The 20,412-nt window shown below is 41.4% G+C and overlaps 1 protein-coding gene across 4 annotated transcripts in view; it reads right to left on the bottom strand.

Moving 5' to 3' along the window:
• The window catches only part of ADGRB3 (adhesion G protein-coupled receptor B3), a 669,464-nt gene extending 658,771 nt beyond the window's left edge, over positions 1–10,693 (bottom strand). For all 4 annotated transcript variants that reach the window (XM_069974585.1, XM_069974587.1, XM_069974586.1 and 1 more), the window contains exons 1-2: positions 10,527–10,693; positions 7,145–7,916 (exon numbers count right to left, since the gene is read on the bottom strand). In XM_069974585.1, coding sequence (XP_069830686.1) covers positions 7,145–7,901 — 757 coding nt within the window. In that variant the 5' untranslated portion in view covers positions 7,902–7,916; positions 10,527–10,693. The remainder of the gene's footprint in view (positions 1–7,144; positions 7,917–10,526) is intronic.
• Between the last annotated feature and the right edge of the window lie 9,719 nt (positions 10,694–20,412).

Here is a 20,412-nt window from a genome sequence, read left to right as displayed (position 1 = left end):
AAAAGCCTTTAAAATACATAGCTTGACTATCATGCAGGTAGGACCTTTACTTCCATTATTCATTGATAGCACATCCCCTTTACAGTGAGAGAGACACGGCTAATGAACAAGGATTTTTAACCTGCCAAAATGATGAGGTCAGCCAAAAAATAAGTGTCAACTGATCACCGGGCCTATTACATAGAGCAATGTTGGCCTGTTCAATCAATAATTCACTTGGAAAATGTTCTACTATTTTTTTAAGAAAATACCGACCATTCCTTATTCCAGAAACAGGGATGAGGACATTTACAGTAGGAACTAAGCGAATCGTTTCATTACTATCTGTATTCAGCTCATCGGGTTGCGTGGCTTTGAAGTGTGCTCCGCTCTGTGCCACTCCTCCACAGATGCTGGGAAAAGATGAATTCTGTCCTGGGGAACTTCTCCCAGTTTTTTCAGGACTGGATCCATCTTTTTTTCAGCACCTGTGGAGGAGCAGCATAGAGCGGAGCACACTTCAAAGCCGCGCAGCCCGATGAGCTGATTGCAGATAGGAATGAAACGATTTGCTTCGTTCCTACTGTAAATTCGCTCATCCCTTTCCAGAAACATTGCTCTTTGTGGCTACATCTCCTAATGGGTGGATTGTTCACATTTAGGAAACTATGAAATCATTGGTGACCTTACATTCTTAGACTATGTTTCCACTTTGTATGACACTGAAGTTCCTTGAGTACCGGCTGGGTGATCTTTACTGCTACTTAATTCGGATGTGGGCACATCCGAATTCCCCGCTGCATACAATGGAGCATGCGGCCGGAGCCATACGCTCCACTGTGTGAACTGACAGGGTTTTCTGTTACTTTCTTGTGGCACTGCTAGGGATCCCGTCCAGAGTGTATACTATGTGGTGTATACTATGGAGGAGATTTATCAAAGGGTGTAAATATACACCTGGTGTATACTGCCCACTTCCACCAATCACAACTCAGCTTCCAGCTCTGGTGAAAGGAAAGAGGAGCTGTGATTGGTCGCTGTGGGCAGTTTGCACCAGTCTAAATTTTACACCCTTTGATAAATCTCCCCCTATGTGTATTAACTCCGGCTTGAATTCCCTCAGCGGCAGCACAAGTAAGTACCGTAGTAATCACAGCCGTGATCAACAATGGCCATGATCACTACGGTGCGAAATGTGAACATAGCCTTACATTGAGGGTATATTCACACTCGCTGCGAGACCGGAGGGTCCTGGCAGTTCCCACAAACTATATACTCGCTGCAGTCTGAACGACCGCAGCGAGTATGTAATTCTGCCGCCCTTAACCCCTTCTGCTCCCGGCCGGCTCCCCCGCTGTAAGCATACATTACCTGTCCTCGCTGCACGGGTCCGGCGTCCTGCTCTTCCGCCCGGCCAATAAGTGTGTTGCCCAGCCGCAGCCACTGATTGGCTGGACGGGAGAGCAGGACGCCGGGCCCGTGCAGCGAGGACAGGTAATGCATGCTTACAGTGGGGGAGCCGGCCGGGAGCAGAAGGGGTTAAGGGCGGCAGAATTACATACTCGCTGCGGTCGTTCAGACCACAGCGAGTATATAGTTTGTGGGAACTGCCAGGACCTGCCGGTCTCGCAGCGAGAATCTCGCTGCGAGACCGTTCGTGTGAATATACCCTGAAAGTTTTAAAATGTTAACAATGTCAGATTTTTTAATTGATTTTTATTTCAATAGTTGTTCAAAATTACCAGCTAAAGCTATAATAAAGTCATTTGTAAATGCTTACTTCTTATTTATTCTCTTTTCAGATATCTTTTTGAATGTACTTTGCCAATGGCAATGCAGGCAAATCAACATGAAACGATGGCCAATAGGCATTCTAAAAAGGTAGTTGAAAGCTCAGGGGTGATAAATAATTAAAGGGCCAGCGTTCCATTTTTAACACACTAAACAATATTTATTTTTTACTCTTCAAACTCATTAATGTGTCCCACTCACACAGCTAATACCTGCTTTGAAGAATATAAACCATGTCTAGTAACAGTTTTCTACATGGTATAGCCAATGTATTAAATGACCCACACTGGATAAAAGTTAATAAAGTAGCTTTACAAGTCTGGTACTTAATAATGTGAAAAAAAGAAGTTCTATTCATGAATGCATGTTATCTCCTACTAGTCACCTGGGTAGTGCAGTGCTCATGAATGGTCCATAACAGTATGGATAAAAATTCAAAAAGGATCCAATGTCATTAGAATCTATTCTGAAATAGATTCTTCTCCACCCTCTACAGTTACATATAGATGTAGCCTGTGTTAACTTGATCCCAATGATGCATTTAACTCAATGCTTTAATTCAACTTCTAATACCTCCCTAACACAATTGTTGCGTCTGGGATTGTGTTGACTAGAGATCAGCAAAGCGCTTCGTTTGATCAGCTCTCCGCTCATCAAGACCACAACCTTTTAGTGCTGCTCCGCTCCCTGCCACTAAAGATGATCGAACAGGGCCAAGGTTTAGGTTCATACAAACCCGAACAATCGGCATTTGACCTGCTGCCTTCCCATTCCGTGGGGAAGGTGGAGACAGCCCGAGTCCCACCTGAAAAACAGGGATACAGCCTAGGTAATAGGCTTTATCCCTGTTTTCCAGGTGGTACTCGGGCTGTCTCCACCTTCCCCACAGAACGGGAAGGCAGCGGGAGTCAAATGCTGATGGTTCGGGTTCGTACGAACCTGAACCTCGGCCTTGCTCGATCATTTCTACCTGCCACTCCACCCCCAGTGCCGCAAAAAAGCTGGATCCAATCCTGGGATACTGGGAGAAGTTTTCCAGGATTGGATCCAGCTTTTTACAGCATTTTGGGAGGAGTGGCAGAGAGTGGAGCAGCAATGAAAGGCTGCAGGCCTGGTGAGGCAATCACTGATCAGACGAAGTGCTTTGCTTCAATGAGATCAGTGTTTCTCTCATCTCTAATGTTGACCATGGCTTCATATGTACTTGGAAGGACTGGTATCCACTAAATGGGGTAGCATGTGGAAGGGCCATATAGACAATTATACCCATAATGGATGGTTTGAAGTTTTACCCCAAAATAATCCGATATAAACAAGGCTATACCCTGACATTACATGCAATTCTGAAAATATCTACACGCCTCTTTTATTATACCCCTAGTATTTTTATTCAAAATTAAATTAAGTTCTGTAGATTATTCCAATCATCGACCCACTCGCGAAACAGTTGCATACGACCCATAGGTCTTTTATAAGCTTGAAAATTCTCTGACCTCCTAGTTTATACTACATATAAGACATTCATAAATGTTGTTCATGCCCCGTAACAATTTTTTTTTGAAACATGGTTACTGGTCAACTACTGGTCCCTACCCTAAAACCCAACAAATCTTCAGCTTATGACAAGGTACTTGGATTCTATTAATGTTTCTGCATTTATCTTGGGTCATACAAGAAAATATTTGATAAGTGTATAGTAAATGTCCTGCAGCAGATGGAAATCAGTTTACATTTTTTTCACCGCTATGACTTGTCTTCTTCTGAATTAAAGATGACCGCAGATAATCTTAACATCACACGTCATGTGTTTCGGAAAAACAAATCTGTATTGGCCAACAATCACAGCATCCCAACGCCTTCTTTCAACATAAACAAATCTTTTTACACGAAGAGTTAAGCCCAGCAAACGAACTTCAGATAATCCTATCCTTTATATTATTTAGCTCGCATGCAGGAGATTGGTTATTGGTTTCATGGTTAAATGTCATGTAAAGGGAATGGCACACGCTATGAATTTTAATGGGGAGACATATGCGGAAGCTTGTTTCTGATGAGAGCGCACATGTTGGACTATGGGAGCATTTCTCAACCTAATATCTACCAGTAATGTGATTTCTGGCATATGCCTTTTTCTGGATCAGCAACTGTGTATTCTGCTGCCTCTATTACACTCTCTAATGTAGTTTCCATGAATCAATTGCAAAGTCACTCTTCCAAAGCCATTAGAAATATCAATGTTAATGTATTCATTATAGATATTTGAAAATGCCTTTCGAGATGTACTTTCAAATAAACATGTCTCTGTGGAATATCCTGGTGATAGTAAAGAAAAAAAAAAAAGAAATGTCTTAACTACTTACACTCATCTTGTAATTAGGCTTTCTTAATAAAGACTTTAGTTTGCCCTCCGAGGTTGCAAGAAGCGTGATGTGCTCTTGTTAGCCATGGATAAAGATGACAGATTTGTGGGACAGTAATTTCTCTTAACATCACCACCTATTGTTTATTACATTCCCCATATCCATTCTCATAGCTCGGGCCACATTTCCCAGCAAAGTCGTATAATTGAAACGTTTCGCATAAGGTCTTATGAATAATTATAAATCAATGGAGGCATATTTTGCCTGTCAGTTGTGTATTGCTATTTTCTACCACCAAGCTGTACAGTGAATCACCAATCCTGTGCAAATAACCCCACATTATCTGATTAATATGATTGGCATTGGCAGAAAACCATTAATGAACCAATCCCTGCACCTGCAGTTAATCCTTTAATTCACATTTGCATAATAATAATTTGAAAAAAAATAATAATAATCTTGATATTATGTAAGACTGTCAAATGAGGCCTTTATCTTAACATAGTCGTCCCAACTCTACAGAGAGAAAATAGGATCATCAAAAGTGTAGATCTTCTTAAGACTCTAAGCACTATGTAAAGTTCTATAAAATGTCAGATGGCTTTCAAACCTTTGGGAGAAATAAATTGTGCCTTGGCGTGAAGTGATGCATTCAGACTGATATGAGTTGCTGCAGCCCTGTGGAATGATCAGTCATGTATAGAAGAGGCAAAGCTGTGTCTAAGCCTCCCAACGGGGAGGTTAAAGAGCCAATTATTTATAATGAAACCGCTCGCAAATAACTGCAGCAATTAATGCAGAAAGCTGCTGCAATCCCAAAGAGAACTTTAACAGCTGCGTAGGGGGTAAAGAACCTAGAACCATGGCTTCGGCACTGCTAATCATCCTCTGGTATATCGACCCAAGAGGTCTACTCTCTTTCTTATGTCACAGGACCATCCACAAAAACTATTGGCAGGTCTAGAGACGGCCTTCTTCCATTTGTTTATCCGTCTTCTAGCCTACTATTGGGAAAATGGCTATTGGTTTATATGTCAATTAAATGAACTGCTCATATCTAGACCCTATTTTGACTAGTTATTCGAGACAACTTTCATACCTTTACATGACCTAGCTATTACTTTTCAAAAATTCTCAGTACATGCAAATTCCATAGCATGGATACTATCCCTCTTTAGAACCCTAATTTCCAACATGTCCTCTTTACTAGACACAATTAACAGAAAATAACGTGTAACATGAAATCAAACTCCTAGACCAGCGGAGCGGTTTCTATTGGGATATTCTCTACATACCTAAAGAAGATCAATCCTTATCTTCCCTATATGTTTACAACCAGTGAATGGCTATAATACATTCTGCCTTTCCTTAGTAATGAAAAGCATTCAATATATTCCTTTAAAAGTGCAGTTGATTGGTCTCCTAGGATCAGCTAGCTGTAGGTGATTGTGTCTCCTCCTGTAGCTTTAAGGTTTTCATTATTATCCCCAGAAGTATAGAACATTCTGTCTGGGAGGCACTGTAGTTAACTTAATGAACAGTATATTATAAATTATGCAAATAAAATAGGCTGTTTGCTTCTTCATCTTTACCATTCTAGCCATAGGATGTAGTTCCAGACAGGGTTTGTAATGCTCTCATTGGAATGTTGAATCTTTCTTTTATCAGGGGTCATATATGGATATACCATTCACTTAAAGGCCTTACATGAGGCCTTAATCTATGCTTATAAATTAGTTACCTGGAACCAAAGTTCTACCACTTTTGAAAGCTTCACCATACGATATTTTGTGCCTTTAGTCTATGTGTTCTTAAGAGAGTTAGACAAAAATTAAACTGGGGGGGGGGGGGGGGGTTGTTAAAAATACACAAATTGCTCCATTGAAAGCTCAACTTATACTTTATTACTGGGAAGGTAGGCTATAATATAGTCATTTAAGGATGAACAATGTAGGTTTTATACCCCAAAGTGATCGTAAGGCCTTCGACTGTGACTTGCTATGTAAATCTACAGTAACTGGAACTGGAGCAATTATATCCTTCTCTGCCAAAGATATATAGTCTGCTTTTTGTCTCACAATATGGTTTCCAACATACAATATGTAACAGTAGGGCACACATAGAAAATGGAGAATGCCCAAAATGCTGCTTTAATGGCATTGCCAGCTGGCTGTCATTGGCCTCTTTACAGCACAGCATTTTATTTTTTATTTTTTTTATTTCTAGGTGCTGTGAGATTATGTTCTTGAAGGAATAACCTAAAATAAATTTATAGTACAGATATCCAGTAAATATATGCTGCCTATAGCCATGAATTGATGGATTAACATATCTGCACGGAATCGAAAATTAAGCCCCACATTTAACTCAATAGAGCAGCAGGAACACTTAAATAAACCGTACGGTGATATGTCACCGATCAGTTTGGCAGCCAGGATGTTAAAGGTAACAACGTCAAGCAATCATTTCCAATGGGCTAAAGAGATATGAGGAGGGCTCGCAGTGTAAAATCACCGTACCTGGAACTCATTAATATCCTTATCTCTCTGTGGATGGGAGCCATACTAGTTTTGATTGCTTTGCTTTCCATGCAGACATTAGTAGAAGAGCCATGCATGATTTTAGTACAGCACAAATCTCTATAATAGGAAACTCATTCCAAACGTCTACATCCATTACAAATGATAAGATTTAAACTGCAATCCTTGGCTTGGTGATATGGCCCTATTAACCACTTTCTGTGTAAAGGGCTAGGACTCTCATGTCAATAAGCTGATTTTCTACACATGGTTATTGGTTAAAGGGTAAAAAGTTCACCCTACGCATGCATGTCCTAGTTTGCCATGTAGAATCTTAGTTTTTTTTTAAAGTGACTATTATTGTACATGGGGGGAAAAAATGAAAGAAAAACATGGAGACCATTGTGTTTCTTGTACCATTGTAATCCCTTGCTATGAAATCAACGTATTTGATTGTGAATGGAATTTAATAGAGTGATAAAATTCTACACCTACCTTCTTTGGGTGGGCGTTTTGCTTCCTTTGACAGGTTGCAGACCTGCGTGGCTTGAAGTTCCTGTGTCAGGCAGCCCTCAGTCTGCTCATTCAGGGGTAATATAACATTGTTTAGCGACACCAAAGACTGATCATCTATCCCCCATTCTCCCAGATGCTGGGGACAGGTGCATTTTGTATACATAATTCCACAAAGCTCGGTTTTGCCATTTTCCAATTTTAAGCAGTTCTCCAACCAAGTGCACAGGACGTGGCACCCAAACTGACTGGGGCTCACCTTATTTAATACCAGAAACTCCAAAAAGGATTTTTGGTCTTCGTCATCCCTTCTGTGTAATCCATTGTAATCGAGTGGGTATATCCGACGTAGCTGAATAAAATTTTTATCATAGTGCAGAAAAACAAAGGCATTCTTCGTATCGCACAACTGCATTATGGAATTGTTGTTTCGCAAAAGATCCTGTATTTTCTCATAGGAGAAGTGATCAAACTGGTAAGCCAAAAGTGAAAAGTTAGAGCAGCTGAAGTCCTTTTTGGAAAATTTCAGGTAGATGCTATATTTGGTCGGATCTGGGTTCTCCAACGTCCAGGTGCAGTTGGTAAAGTTTTTGGGAAACATCTCGCCTATCGAATACGATCCATAAATGACTCCTTTTACTAACGTTGAACACCAGAAGTCTTGGGCAGAATTAAATCCAAACATAACCAGTAGATAGGTGGAAAATATATAAATCAACAAATTACGAACAGCCTTCATCCTATGTCATTTGGCCTGTAGAAAACAAAATAAAATCAAAATGCAAGTAGAATTCTGCAAGCATTTGAAAATAGGGCTCCTGACAATATTCTAGACAGCTGTTTTCAAGACTCAAGCTAGCTTAAAAATAAACCTTTTCAAAAAGAAGGGCGAGTATATATATATTTTTTTTATTTTCCAAGCATGGGATTGATTTAATCGTGTGCAAACAGTGCCACCATGTGGAAGTTCGGTCGATGCTTCCTTTAGAAGACTAAAATAATATTTCATAAAACATTACTTTGTTAACAATAAGGTTACATTTATGTGAAATAGGAATAAACAAGGTTCGCGACAGCGCCATCGTTTAACGAAAAGTGCATTGCCATATAACATTGTAAATGGGAAAAATTGACCACCTTCGAAGGGTTTTATGTTTAGATTTTCTGAATTTATTGTCACCAATGTATTTCATAAGGCGGCAGGTGATCTTGTTACAGTAGACATACAAAAGTGTGGACTATAGTGAGGTGCAAAGTTGGGTTTATATCAAGGATAAGATCAAGGTTAGCATTCTTGTTTTCTATTCTGATATTCAGCCATAGTATAAAATGCTACATGAAAAAGAGGTGCCCTGATGGCTTAGGTGTTAATAAAGCACATAGTGGCAAATTGACACTGATGGCTGTCTGCATGTAAGCCCACTCAAGATCCGTCTCTACAAATGAACCCAAGAAATGCAATGTAAAATGACATAAGCTCTTGGGAAAAAGAGTTGTTGTGTGAATTAATGGCTCTGCATGGAGCAAATGCTAATGCGAGTACTGTTTAACACCCAAAAGTAGTGCACTTAGGTAGAAATCAAGCAGTTAATTACTCCTGAACATATTGTCTGCCATAGCTTTATGTGATTTTGCAGATGTGCTCTTCCATAGCCAAAGCCATGTTGCATTCATTTCCTCCATCAAAACTGCATACAAATGACTCCCATTGCATTCCAGTTTCATGACATGCCTAATATACACATTGGCTGTCCTAATGTTAACCCTTTATGGTGCTGCCCCAAATTTGCACACAAAAAAAAAAATCAAAAATAAATTTAAAAAATTCTAAATCATGCAAACTCAAAGAAGTTTATAAAAAAAAATAACAACCTTTAAGCCTCCCAATTCAGATGTACTGAATGACTGCAAAGTTGAATGTGTTAGGGTGCCAGTTAGCTCCAGCATCACACAGGAAAGAGACATCTATGTGTTGAGTTTGATCCTGTCTCTCTCCATGTCATCAGATGGAAATGCATACAACTGTCCATTATCTAGCCGTGTGCTGTATGTCGTGGGAAGAAAAGGGTATTCCAATGATTATCTGTGCCATCGGCGAGCAAAGAACTCATTACATTCTATCCACAAAGGAAAAAGAAAAATATCCTTACATTAATGTCTAGGACTTCCAAATGCAAGAACAGCTGCCTACCAGCCGTACAATGAGCAGCAGATTTCCATAGGAACAGAGAGCGTGTCTTTTTCCACCAGAATGATAAATTTAATCTGTATTTCACATTAGTTGTGATGGCATCATTAAATCAAGGATCTTGGGAAACATGTATGAAATGGCAGAAGACAACAGATCCCTTGTATTTTCCCTCTTGCAGGCAATGCAGTTCTGCGCAGTGTCATTCAGGATAGTGTAGGCGTTGAGTGCCAACGTGACAATATCTACATGGTGTAATCAGTCACCAAATCTCTGAAATCTTCCATAACTGCACCATAGCAAGGATGCTAGATGGTGGATTTTATTTTCAATATTGACTTCTGCATGTCGAAAGGGATCTGGGTAACAGACATGGCAATTATGAAGGGTTTAACAGTGTTTACTTATAGACCCATTCCCTTGGGTTTCCAACTATCTAAAGATATTTAATTATCCTCAAGGGATCAAAAGAGCCAAGTTAAGCTGATCTAGCCACCCGCCTCTTTTTCTTTAAACGTGAACATCTAGGGCTTGTCTCATTGGAACAAAGAGCATCTCCCATTTTGCCACTGATGGTTCATCTAGAGAAAACAAACAGGCATTTTAGTTTGGCTACCCCCTACCCCCCCCCCCCCCCCCCCCCAAAAAAAAAAAAAATCGCAAGTGTTACTTTCTTACTGGAACGTAGACGCAACCATGCCTCCACTGCCATAGTGGAGGACTAGTATAGATTTCCCCTTAACTTGCTAGTGACCTCATAATTCTAGTTGGGTTTGCCTACGTTGCACCGTAATCGATAAAAAGGGTTAAAATGATGGAATGATGATGGGGAATCAATGAATCAGTTTGTGAATTAGGCTGATCCACTCTAGAAGATCTCAAAGATTCACACATCCATAAACTATGATATGTAGACTGTACTCTCACGACTGACAAAACCATAATAGGATTCTTCCAGTGTCTATACATCTTAGTACCTACAGTTGGGGGTTATGCAGGGACTTGACCAACTTTTCAACTAGAGTCAGCCATATCGGGCTTATATAATGTTTGGAGGTTTAGGCATGTCTAATGCCTTTTTTAGTATCTGCAGTCTCTTTGCCCAAATCTCAAGTCATCAGACTCAACCATAAGACATGACTAGAAAAAAAAAAAAAAACACAAAAAGAACCTTACCTTCCAATCCAAATCTGTGGCTATCTCTGCAGGACACTATCACAGGCACACGTTCCAAAAGCGATGAAGGAAATCCTTCTTTTTGTTGGAATCCCTGACTCCCATCTTGGTCACGTTTAAATCAGAATACGAACCTCACCATAGAAATAGCTGTTGGTTCCCCCGTGGTGTATTATCGCATCGCCATACAAATAAGCCCTTTTTTTTTTTTTTTTTTTTTTTTTTTTTTTTTTTTACAAATCTCAAAGAATTAAGGGAAGTAAAGCAACAACGGAGCTTTGATTAAAGGATGAGCGAAAAGAAAGTCCAACATGACAATCCAAGGATCAGACGGCCAGAGGAATACTGTAGCTATCGGATGGTAATGATCAGTAGAGAGAGGAGGCTGGTGCTGCTGATTTGGTTATTCTTTCGCCTTTTCCCTCCCACTGAGGTAGAAAAAATCCTTAGCTGATGCTGAAGAAATCTGTTTAAATGTTGAGATTACGGAGAACAAGAGGAAGAGGAATGAGAGGCACAGGAGCTGTAAGCCTATGTGTGTGTGTGAATGCGTGTGAGAGTGTGCATGTGTGCCAGGCTCATTTAATGGTCTGATGCCGGAGTCTGTTGCAGGAGTAAGGGGCTTGTTTTAATCATTTGTCTTCTTTCTTCTCTTTCCTTCAAAGTATTGATGATCGGCTAGCTAGCTACTACAATAATCCTTGTGTGAGGAGGGAGGGAGCTTCTTGAATGCTGAGAAGAGAAGCAATGCAGGGGGGGAGAGAGAGAAAGAGAGAGAGAGACAGACACTGGAGCAGTGTGTGTGTGTCAGTTTCAGTATGGGACTGCAAATACATGTCACAGAGCTGCTCAAACCAGGCACGTCCCAAAAACGTTATTCTCTCAGCCGGGGAGTTTTTCCACCTTCATTTCCCTCCACTGCGCCGACAGTTAAGAGCAGCTTAGGGAGAAAGGGACATGGAGAGCGCACAGATTGAGATCATAGCTCTTAACCATTTAATTCCCTAGAGCTGATGAGTGCAGCACAAAGTGGATGTTAGAAAAAAAAAGGGGGGGGGGGCTGGATTCATTAAAATCCTTTGGCGGAATGATTTATCGGAGACTGATACTTTGCATCACCACAAATGGCCAGAACGTGTGCCAGTGACCAGGTTGATTGAGGATTGGAATCGGGGAGGAGCCGAAAGATCCTCAAAATAGTTGGCCATATCTATGCACGCCGCGCATATAGATGAGCGACTCTTTCAAAAATATTTCTCCGAGATGCAAATCGGTCTTTCACCTCTAAATAGGCATATAAAAAAAAGAATGGAGTCAGAAAAAAAAAAAATTCATGCTAATATGAATACTGCAACAGGAACTGTAAGAGTTGTCAGTGTGATCCATTCTGGCGATTAATTGGTACGGGGCTATGATGTAAACACTTAGCAGCCCTCACACCACTGTTTGTCTGCATGGGAAACAATAGCAATTTTCTCAGTCAGGCTACGATTATCATCCTTGCTTGTTCTTGCTTTGTTTAGCTTGAGAGCACCGCTGAGAGATTGTACTATGAAATGATGCACTGTGCAGAAAAAGCTGGCTGGGAGAGCAGCCTTAACCCCCTGTGTGCTGGGAACTCTTCAGTCGCTTAACAATGCATGGCATCCTCTGTGCAATCATGCGCTTGATTTGATTGTTTTCCTTTACTCTGCTACCTACTCTCTATGGATAGCTGAATGGCTGGCTACCTTTTAGACTGTGAGTTAAAGTATGCCTCAGAAGAAGAGCCGGGATCCCTGTTGTAAACATTCCTCTTTTCTATTTTGTAAATTGCAAATGGCTCGATGCATTTAATAGGGAAAGAGTTGCAACTGAGTGCTATTCCGTGCATTCATTTAATAGATACAGGAGAATAAAGTGTTTGAGTGCACTGCTTTTTGCCTCTTTTTATTCCGTGCTCTGGAATGACCTGGGCACCTCCCTGGACGATATTGCCTGGCTGGAGGGTAATGGATGGATTCGATCAAATCCAGGGTCATAACCTGGTTAATAATAAAAATAATTCCTTTCATAGAGCACTCAGTATTCATTCTACAGGCTGCTTCTTGATGCAGAGGGGAAGGGAAAAAAAAGAGGGTCATGTTCCAGTTTGCTTCAAACTGCCTGAGACTTAGGCCGTTGCATCAAATTCAATGTCCGTATGTCAAGTGTAACATTATTTATGTCCTCGGAACTCTAAATCTTTATCATCAATTGTAAAGCAGTAGCAATGTTTAATTACTGTGATCGTAATTGCCTGGTGCCTTCACCTCTGCAGGACATTGGTCCCATAGGAAATATTCAACAACCATGCATTCTTCACTTTAAAATATAGATTACGCTGTTTGAATACAAATGTGGGTCAGTACAATACAAATAAATCAGACAAATACAAATAATTCGGATTCCGTATCTTCATCATAGTGTCCTCTATGGCCCATTCAGGTGTCTGTCAAGTATGAATTGTTCCCATACAGAAGTTTTTTTTTTTTTTTACAGTGCTAAAGGAAACGTATGTAAGGCATGTATTTACACTTTATATATTATCGGATTGAACAGATTAGAAAGTACTGGTGTGATATAAGCATTTCATTTCCCTCAGCTGCTAGCGGGAGGACACAATTTATTCACTATTGCAGAAGCCTGAGCCTTTGGTGCTATATCTAGTTGAAGGGCTAGAGGCCTGAATGATTTTAAACAGAAGGGCAATGCCAATCTTTTAAAATAGCTCTCTGGCCTACAGATATTGAGGTACATAGAACTTATAGTTCAGTTTCATATCGTAGGGATTTCCCTGTTCCCCAAATTTAGTATATATATATATATATATATATATATATATATATATATATATGGAAAATGTTGATTACAAACAGAGGAATAACTAGTAAGGGCTGGGCTCCATAGCAAATGTTTGATTGCCCCCCTCCTCTTCCCCATCCCACTGTAGGTAATTTTCCTGTTTGTTAGCTCTCTGCCCAGTTGATAGCATATGTTAGGCATCTCACCTGGTATCCCCTCTCCAGTAGATAGTGCCCCCATGGTAGACATCTTCCCTAGTGCCTGCCATGGTAGGCATCTCACCTCGTATGCCCCCGAACATTGTGTCCCCCAAAGAAGACATCTCCCCTATTATCCTACACCCCCCCCCCCCCCCAGTACATAGTGTCCCACATGGTAGGCATCTACAGCTCAGGAGGTCCAGTGTATTGCAGGGATGGGCCCCCTGATGTGGTCCTGCTGCAGTGGTAGTTACACCCCTGATTACAAACAAAATGTGAAGAAAAAAAACACATCTATAAACTTTAAAGGGACACGCCGGGTAGCCTTGTTTAAAAAAAAAAAAAAAAAAAGAAAACAATTTCAAACAGTAAAGGTTTGTACCCCCAGTTCAAGGTTCACACAGGCTTCATGGGGTTTCATGGGCTTTTACAGTAGTCAAGCCCCTCTAATGTAGTTGCTGTTCCTCTATTCCCAGTAGTCTTTGCAGTGCACGCTCAGAACATTCTGTTTATCCCACCCGCATGACCCCGCCCCCTCCTGGCCATGTTCAGCCCCTCACCACCACCCCCTCTCTGCCCCCTGTAACATCTGCATCCTCCGTCTGTGCTTAGCAAACAGACTAAATGTGAGATAGTGGTCACATGATCTTTGTTTCTTGGGGGAGGGGGTAGAGGGAGCAGGAGTGGATCGCAGGGAGGCCCCGTTTTTTTTTTTTTTTTTCATTTCCTGGATGTCAATCAACTACCAGACACAGTAATATATTACAAAAAGACATCTATATAACTTTTTTTAATTAGAATTTTTTTTTCCTATCTGGAGTTCCCCTTTAATTATAAGTTGGATCTTTTAGTCTGGGTGAGAGAACAGGGGGGAAATGATCATACTTTTAATTTCGTTAAGGTTCTAAATAAGATTCAGGAGGGAAGTGTTTTTTTTTAATGGAAAAGAGCTGCTAAACCACACCCAAACTGAGGACTAAAGTGGTGCTGTTACTGAAAGAAAGCAGACATGTTTTTAGAACTGGAGAATCCTTTTAATGTTGCACATCATTGGATTACAAATAAGGCTACATTTATACCTGTTTTACTGCTGTATTTTGCTTTTATTTTATTACGTAAACCTAGCCTTAAAGAGAATATATCGCCTAGATTATCTTTTACTGATAAAAGCCAGATACAAATTCCCTTAGAAACTATGCTCCCATGCTGTCAACATGTGTACCATTCTATTGGACAGCAATCATTTAACAACAAAGGCTGCTATTTTCTAACAATGGCCATTGTTATAAAATAAAAGCCATTATTTGTTGTTAAATGACGGTGTGTGTGCACATAGCCTAGGCCTGTTTAATAAGAGAGCTACTGAATCTTCTTCTGAAACCCCAACAAACAGCCAAATTGGTGGTTGGGGTGAACTTATTTCACCATTAGTAGGCATGCCATGGAAATTGTTGTATTATATGTGACTATTCAAGTGAATAGCTATCTGTCAGGAACTTACCTGACTACGCTCCAGCGACATCTTCCCCAGCTGGAGTGCAGCACCGCCTTGCTGGACAGGGCTGTGTGACATCACAGAGATCCGACAGCGTCCCTGGTTACCAGGAGCACCACAGGCTCGCTCGGCTGAGGGAAGTTATGCTCAGGCTGAGTGGCAGATGCTGCTGCCACCCAGCCTGCAGCTTCACATGTGTAATGAATCAGGACTCAGGAGTCCGGACCAATTGTGTTCTCGTCCGGGCTCCTGGTCCTGTATTTAAACAGTCAGCTGTCATTTCCTGATCGCTGGCTATTAAGGTTCATTCCCTGATCTCAGATCCCCCTGTCTATTCCTGCGACTATCGTACCTAACTCCCCTGCTCTATGTATCTAGTACAGGGAACGTCTTCGTGGTTGTCCGAGGCTGCCTAGGGCCGATTGAGGAAAGTAGGTAGGGACAATGGGTGGGTTTAGTATCAGGGTCCACTGTCTCGTCTTGTCCTCACCTCCCTGTCCTGACACTTTCCATGTAATACATGGATGAACTAAGTGTGCTCAGCTATGCCATAACTTCCTTGTTTCTGAACTACTGGGACTCCCATAATTTGTTTTAAATTGCTATGACTCCTAGATTTTCTATGCACAGTGTCCTGTCACACTACTCACTCAATGGCAGACCTACCATGGAGACAAGCTATGCAGCTGCTATGAGTCCCGTACATCTGCCCCTGGCTGAGCATGACCAGCCTCCATGGTACAGCCAAAGCAACACCCCACCCTCATCCCGGACAGCATGGCTCTTCAGATCAGCTCCCACCACCAGCCCCTAATCTTCCACCCCGGGACGATGTGGCTTCACAGAGCGGCTGCTCCCCCCCCCCCCCCCCGGGGATGGTGCATGTCTTCAGAGCAGCTCTCACAGGGCGACAGCGATCACAGAAGACCCTTCCCAGACACTTGACTGAGAACACCGCAACTTTAGGGTATTTATCCATTACAGTGTTATGGCATATGGCAGTAATAATGTTCTTAGATGATAAAGCCATTTTAATTAAATAAATATACACTTAGGTACTTTGACTCAGGAACATGATGGACAAACCTGTTCCAGCACAAGCAATTCTCTCAAGCTACAAGAAGCCTTATATTTTTGTTCTACTGATTTGGAAACATGATGGTAGTCCCATAGTGGATAATACTTTAGGAACAGCTAGTGAAACCAAGAAAATGGGTGAAGATTTCGTAGGCTACCACCTACCACATTAAAGCATATATTAGATGGTTGAATGTCATATGTTAGTTCCACAATCACATGGATGGGTTAGTTCATGGGTCTCCAAACTGCGGCCCTCCAGCTGTTCCCATCATGCCTGGGCAGCCAAATCCAAAGCTTTAGCTGTCTAGGCATGATGGGAATTGTGGTTTCACAACAGCTGGAGGGCCGCAGTTTGGAGACCCATGGGTTAATGGAAGAAGTATAAATGCATGCACTTGATGGCATGGTTTCAAACTGGTCTTGTAGCATATCGCAGGTTGGGGATGTCTTCTAGCACTGATTAGGCCCTTTTAACACAATTTGGCCTCCTCTGCAAAAGACCTGGACCCTTATTATTGTAATAGACTAAAGTTGCCTATACATGTTAGATTAATTCAGCTAATCCTGCCAATTTTGGTTGGTCAATTCATCTGTCTATTTAGTTTGGGAGTCTCCTGACTCAAGCAAGTTAGTTGGATTTGAACTGATATATATTGTTCTCATTTGCTCAGGAGTGTGAACTGAGGCTGATGCCAGACAATGCTAATGGGAGATAAACTGCCCCCAGCATTGTCTCGCATCAGCCTCAGTTCACAATCCCAACTGGGAGCACACTGCTGTTCAATTGAGGAAAGCAAGCAAGGGTTTAGGAGGATATAAGGACTAGCTGTGTAAGGTGTATAGCTACCTTAACTAGATACTTTTACACTTTAATCCCACCTAGACATTCATATATGATTTTAATTCCCCCATCTTGATAACGGTTTATGTCCAGTATACCTAAAAAATAAAACACATCAACACCTCTATATCATTATATGTATACCAAAAAAGAATTATGTTAGTTCCCAGCAAAACCCCCTCTTTATTATAAAAAAATACACAAAAAGACAAAAAAAGTTCAACAATAGAACAGACCAGGCTAAAGTGGCGGTGTATTCACATTAGACAGTGTCTATAGTATCTTCTATGGGAGTCCTATCAAAACAACCCTCACATTTAGATGCATCTAGTCACTTTCTGTATATAGCTGTACTCCCACATAGGATATGATGGTACCAACATATTAATAGAGACGCACATCAAATATATAACATAGCAATCGCTCACCTATATATCTGCTGCCAGGTACCACTGCCACCAGGTCCCCCCATAGAGGATAATATAGACACTGTATAATGTGAATACATGCTGCTGTGCCCACTACCACTTTAGCCTGGTCTGTTCTATTGTTGAACTTTTTTGTCTTTTTGTGTATTTTTTATAATAAAGAGCGCATTTTAATTGGGAACTAGCCTCATTCTTTTTTGGTATACACTTAAAGAGATACTGTCACCCTCCTTACTCTCGCTTGATTGCATCGGTGGACAGCGATGCCTAGGCTTCATGACAGTTGGGCTCCATCTTCCTGCTGGGGAGAGGGCCCAATTGCCGTGAAGCTCGGCCTAGGCAACGCTGTCCACCATTGAAATGATGCTATTTTAGAGCAAAAAGAAGACACAGACAAATTTTATAAAGGTATATATTGAATGTGCAGCATTGTATATTGTGTATTTTACTTAAACCCTTTTGCATCGCTGATCTGGCTATCTACATTCCACTAATGACTTTTACATTACATTTACATTAGTGGACATGAAACGGAGTATGGAGGTGAGCTCACTGAGATGGCTGAGCCTGTTCTATACACACTGGGTCTTGACTCATATCTGCAGCAATGTCCAACATTAGTGATCAGTAATACTTTAAACACTGTGATCAATAACGATCGAGGCATTTAAATGGCAAAATTACACGCACGATGTTTGTCAGATGACTGATCGTCATCCCTATAATGTGACTGAAGGTTGCGGATAAGTTATTATGGAGGTCAGACTTTACTAGGCATGTAATGGAAGAGAGTTCAACAGCACCAGAAAGTCCCAATGTAGCAGACAATAGATGCACGCTGGTTGGTCCACAATCCTAAGTGGATAGAATATCTAGTAGCCAACAGCATCCAAGTGGAATAATCTTCAAAGCTTTATTGGAGGATCAAGACTACAATATGACGTTTCGGCTCACATTGAGCCTTTCTTTCAAGCAGTTAAATTGCTGGATTTTTTTTTTTTGAACATCAAATAACAATTAACAAAAAGAGATCAATAGGGAATAGGGAATGTCATGCAGCACATAATGATACCTTTCTTTCAGCCTAAAGGTCAGGCGTGACCAAGAAATTAGGCTTTTATTTAATATACAACATACTGCTTTTGGTGCACTTGGTGCTCCTATATCCACACCCCCTTTGTATCAGCAGTCACCCCCTGTGCTCTGACGTCACTCACAGCCTGGAGTGACATCTAACACAGTAACTGCCTGAATGACTACAATTGGTCTGCAACCAAACAAGCCATTGCATGGAGCTGTAGATGTAAAAATTAAAGTGATAGCTTTTAGAAGGGAATAAACCAAATGAAAACACAAAAATAGGGGATTATGATTGAGAAGGATCAGGAGCTGAGCCCATTGGGTCCATGTCAAATGTGGGATATATATATATATATATATATATATATATATATATATATAGTGGTACCTTGGTTTAAGAGTAACTTGGTTTAAGAGCATTTTGGTTTAAGAGCTCACAGTTTTTCAAAATTGTGACTTGGTTTAAGAGCATTGCTTTGGTTTAAGAGCTCCCTGTACTGGGTGGGAGTGGGGAAGAGGCATGGTCTGCATAGCGGGGTCTACAGCACTGTACTCTGACCCAGGAAGTCTCCCTCACCTTCCAAATCATAGCAGATCTACTTCAGGCTGGGGCTTACATCAGAGGACAGGACTGTGGAGGTAATCTCTCCATAGCTGTAACCCCTCTCTCCCCGGACAGAGCGCTGCATGTATGTGCCCACATCTGCCCTGCTCATTCCTTCATGCTCCCTGCAGTCTCTGTCCGCCCTTGTGTTTCCCATCCTCTCCTTTACTGTACAGTAACTTATAATATCACATATTCTGCTGTTTCTAAATGTTTGTTTCACTTGTTTTACGTGTACATTCAGAATAAAAAAATTGCTTTGGTTTAAGAGTGGATTTGGATTACTAGCGCGGTCCTGGAACGAATTAAGCTTGTAATCCAAGGCACCGCTGTGTGTATACATATATATATATATATATATATATATATATATATATATATATATATATTGGAATCAGCTCAAAATTTCATTTCTCGCTCACTCATTCCCGTCTTGACTATTGCAATTAGGGATGGTCCGAACCTGCCGAGGTTCGGGTTCGTATGAACCCGAACGCTCGGCAGCAGATTCCCGCTGTCTGCCCGCTCCGTGGAGCGGGCGGATCCAGCGGGAGTAACGCCTGGAAAACTGGGATACAGCCTATGGCTATGGCTGTATCCCAGTTTTCCAGGCGGTCATCCTGCTGGATCCGCCCGCTCCACAGAGCGGGCAGACAGCGGGAACCATTACCGAGGGTTCGTGTTCTTACGAACCCAAACCGAACTCGGTTCGGACCATCCCATATTGCAATTCCTTACAAATTAGCCTTCAGTTTTCTAAGCTCTCCTCTCTCTAGTCCATCCTTAATGTCCAGTCACTACACCCCTACAACCCCCTGTGCCAGTCACTACACTGACTCTCCATTCAGTCTAGAATACAATATGAACTCCTCTTGGTCACCCACAAAGCGCTACACAGTTCTGCACCTCCCTACATTCCCCCCTCATCTATCATTCTGCATCTCCTCTACATTCCATTAATGACTTACGACTAGCATCCTCCATAATTTGCACTTATCTCTCCCGTCTCCAGGACTTTACCAGAGCTGCAACCCGTTCTTTGCAATGCATTACCACAGCAAGTAAAACCCAATCTAATACCCAAAGCTTTAAATGTACCGTCAAAACACATTATTTTAAGTAGGCTTATCAGGTTCTCTAGTGTTCTTCTAAGTAGGGCTCTCCCTCCTTATGTTTGACTGAGCATTACATGCGTATCTGTGCAATGTCTTTGATTTTATCAATTCTTTGGGCGGAGAGCGGAGGCGGGTGAGAAATTCCATTAAAACAATGGGACAGATGGAATTTCAATCAGCGTCCTTGGTGCGGGCTTCACTTGAAATTCCGCCACTTTTG

This window comes from Dendropsophus ebraccatus, chromosome 6 (genome assembly GCF_027789765.1).
Source record: "Dendropsophus ebraccatus isolate aDenEbr1 chromosome 6, aDenEbr1.pat, whole genome shotgun sequence".
Lineage (NCBI taxonomy): Eukaryota > Metazoa > Chordata > Amphibia > Anura > Hylidae > Dendropsophus > Dendropsophus ebraccatus.
This window is presented reverse-complemented; position numbering and strand designations above follow the sequence as displayed.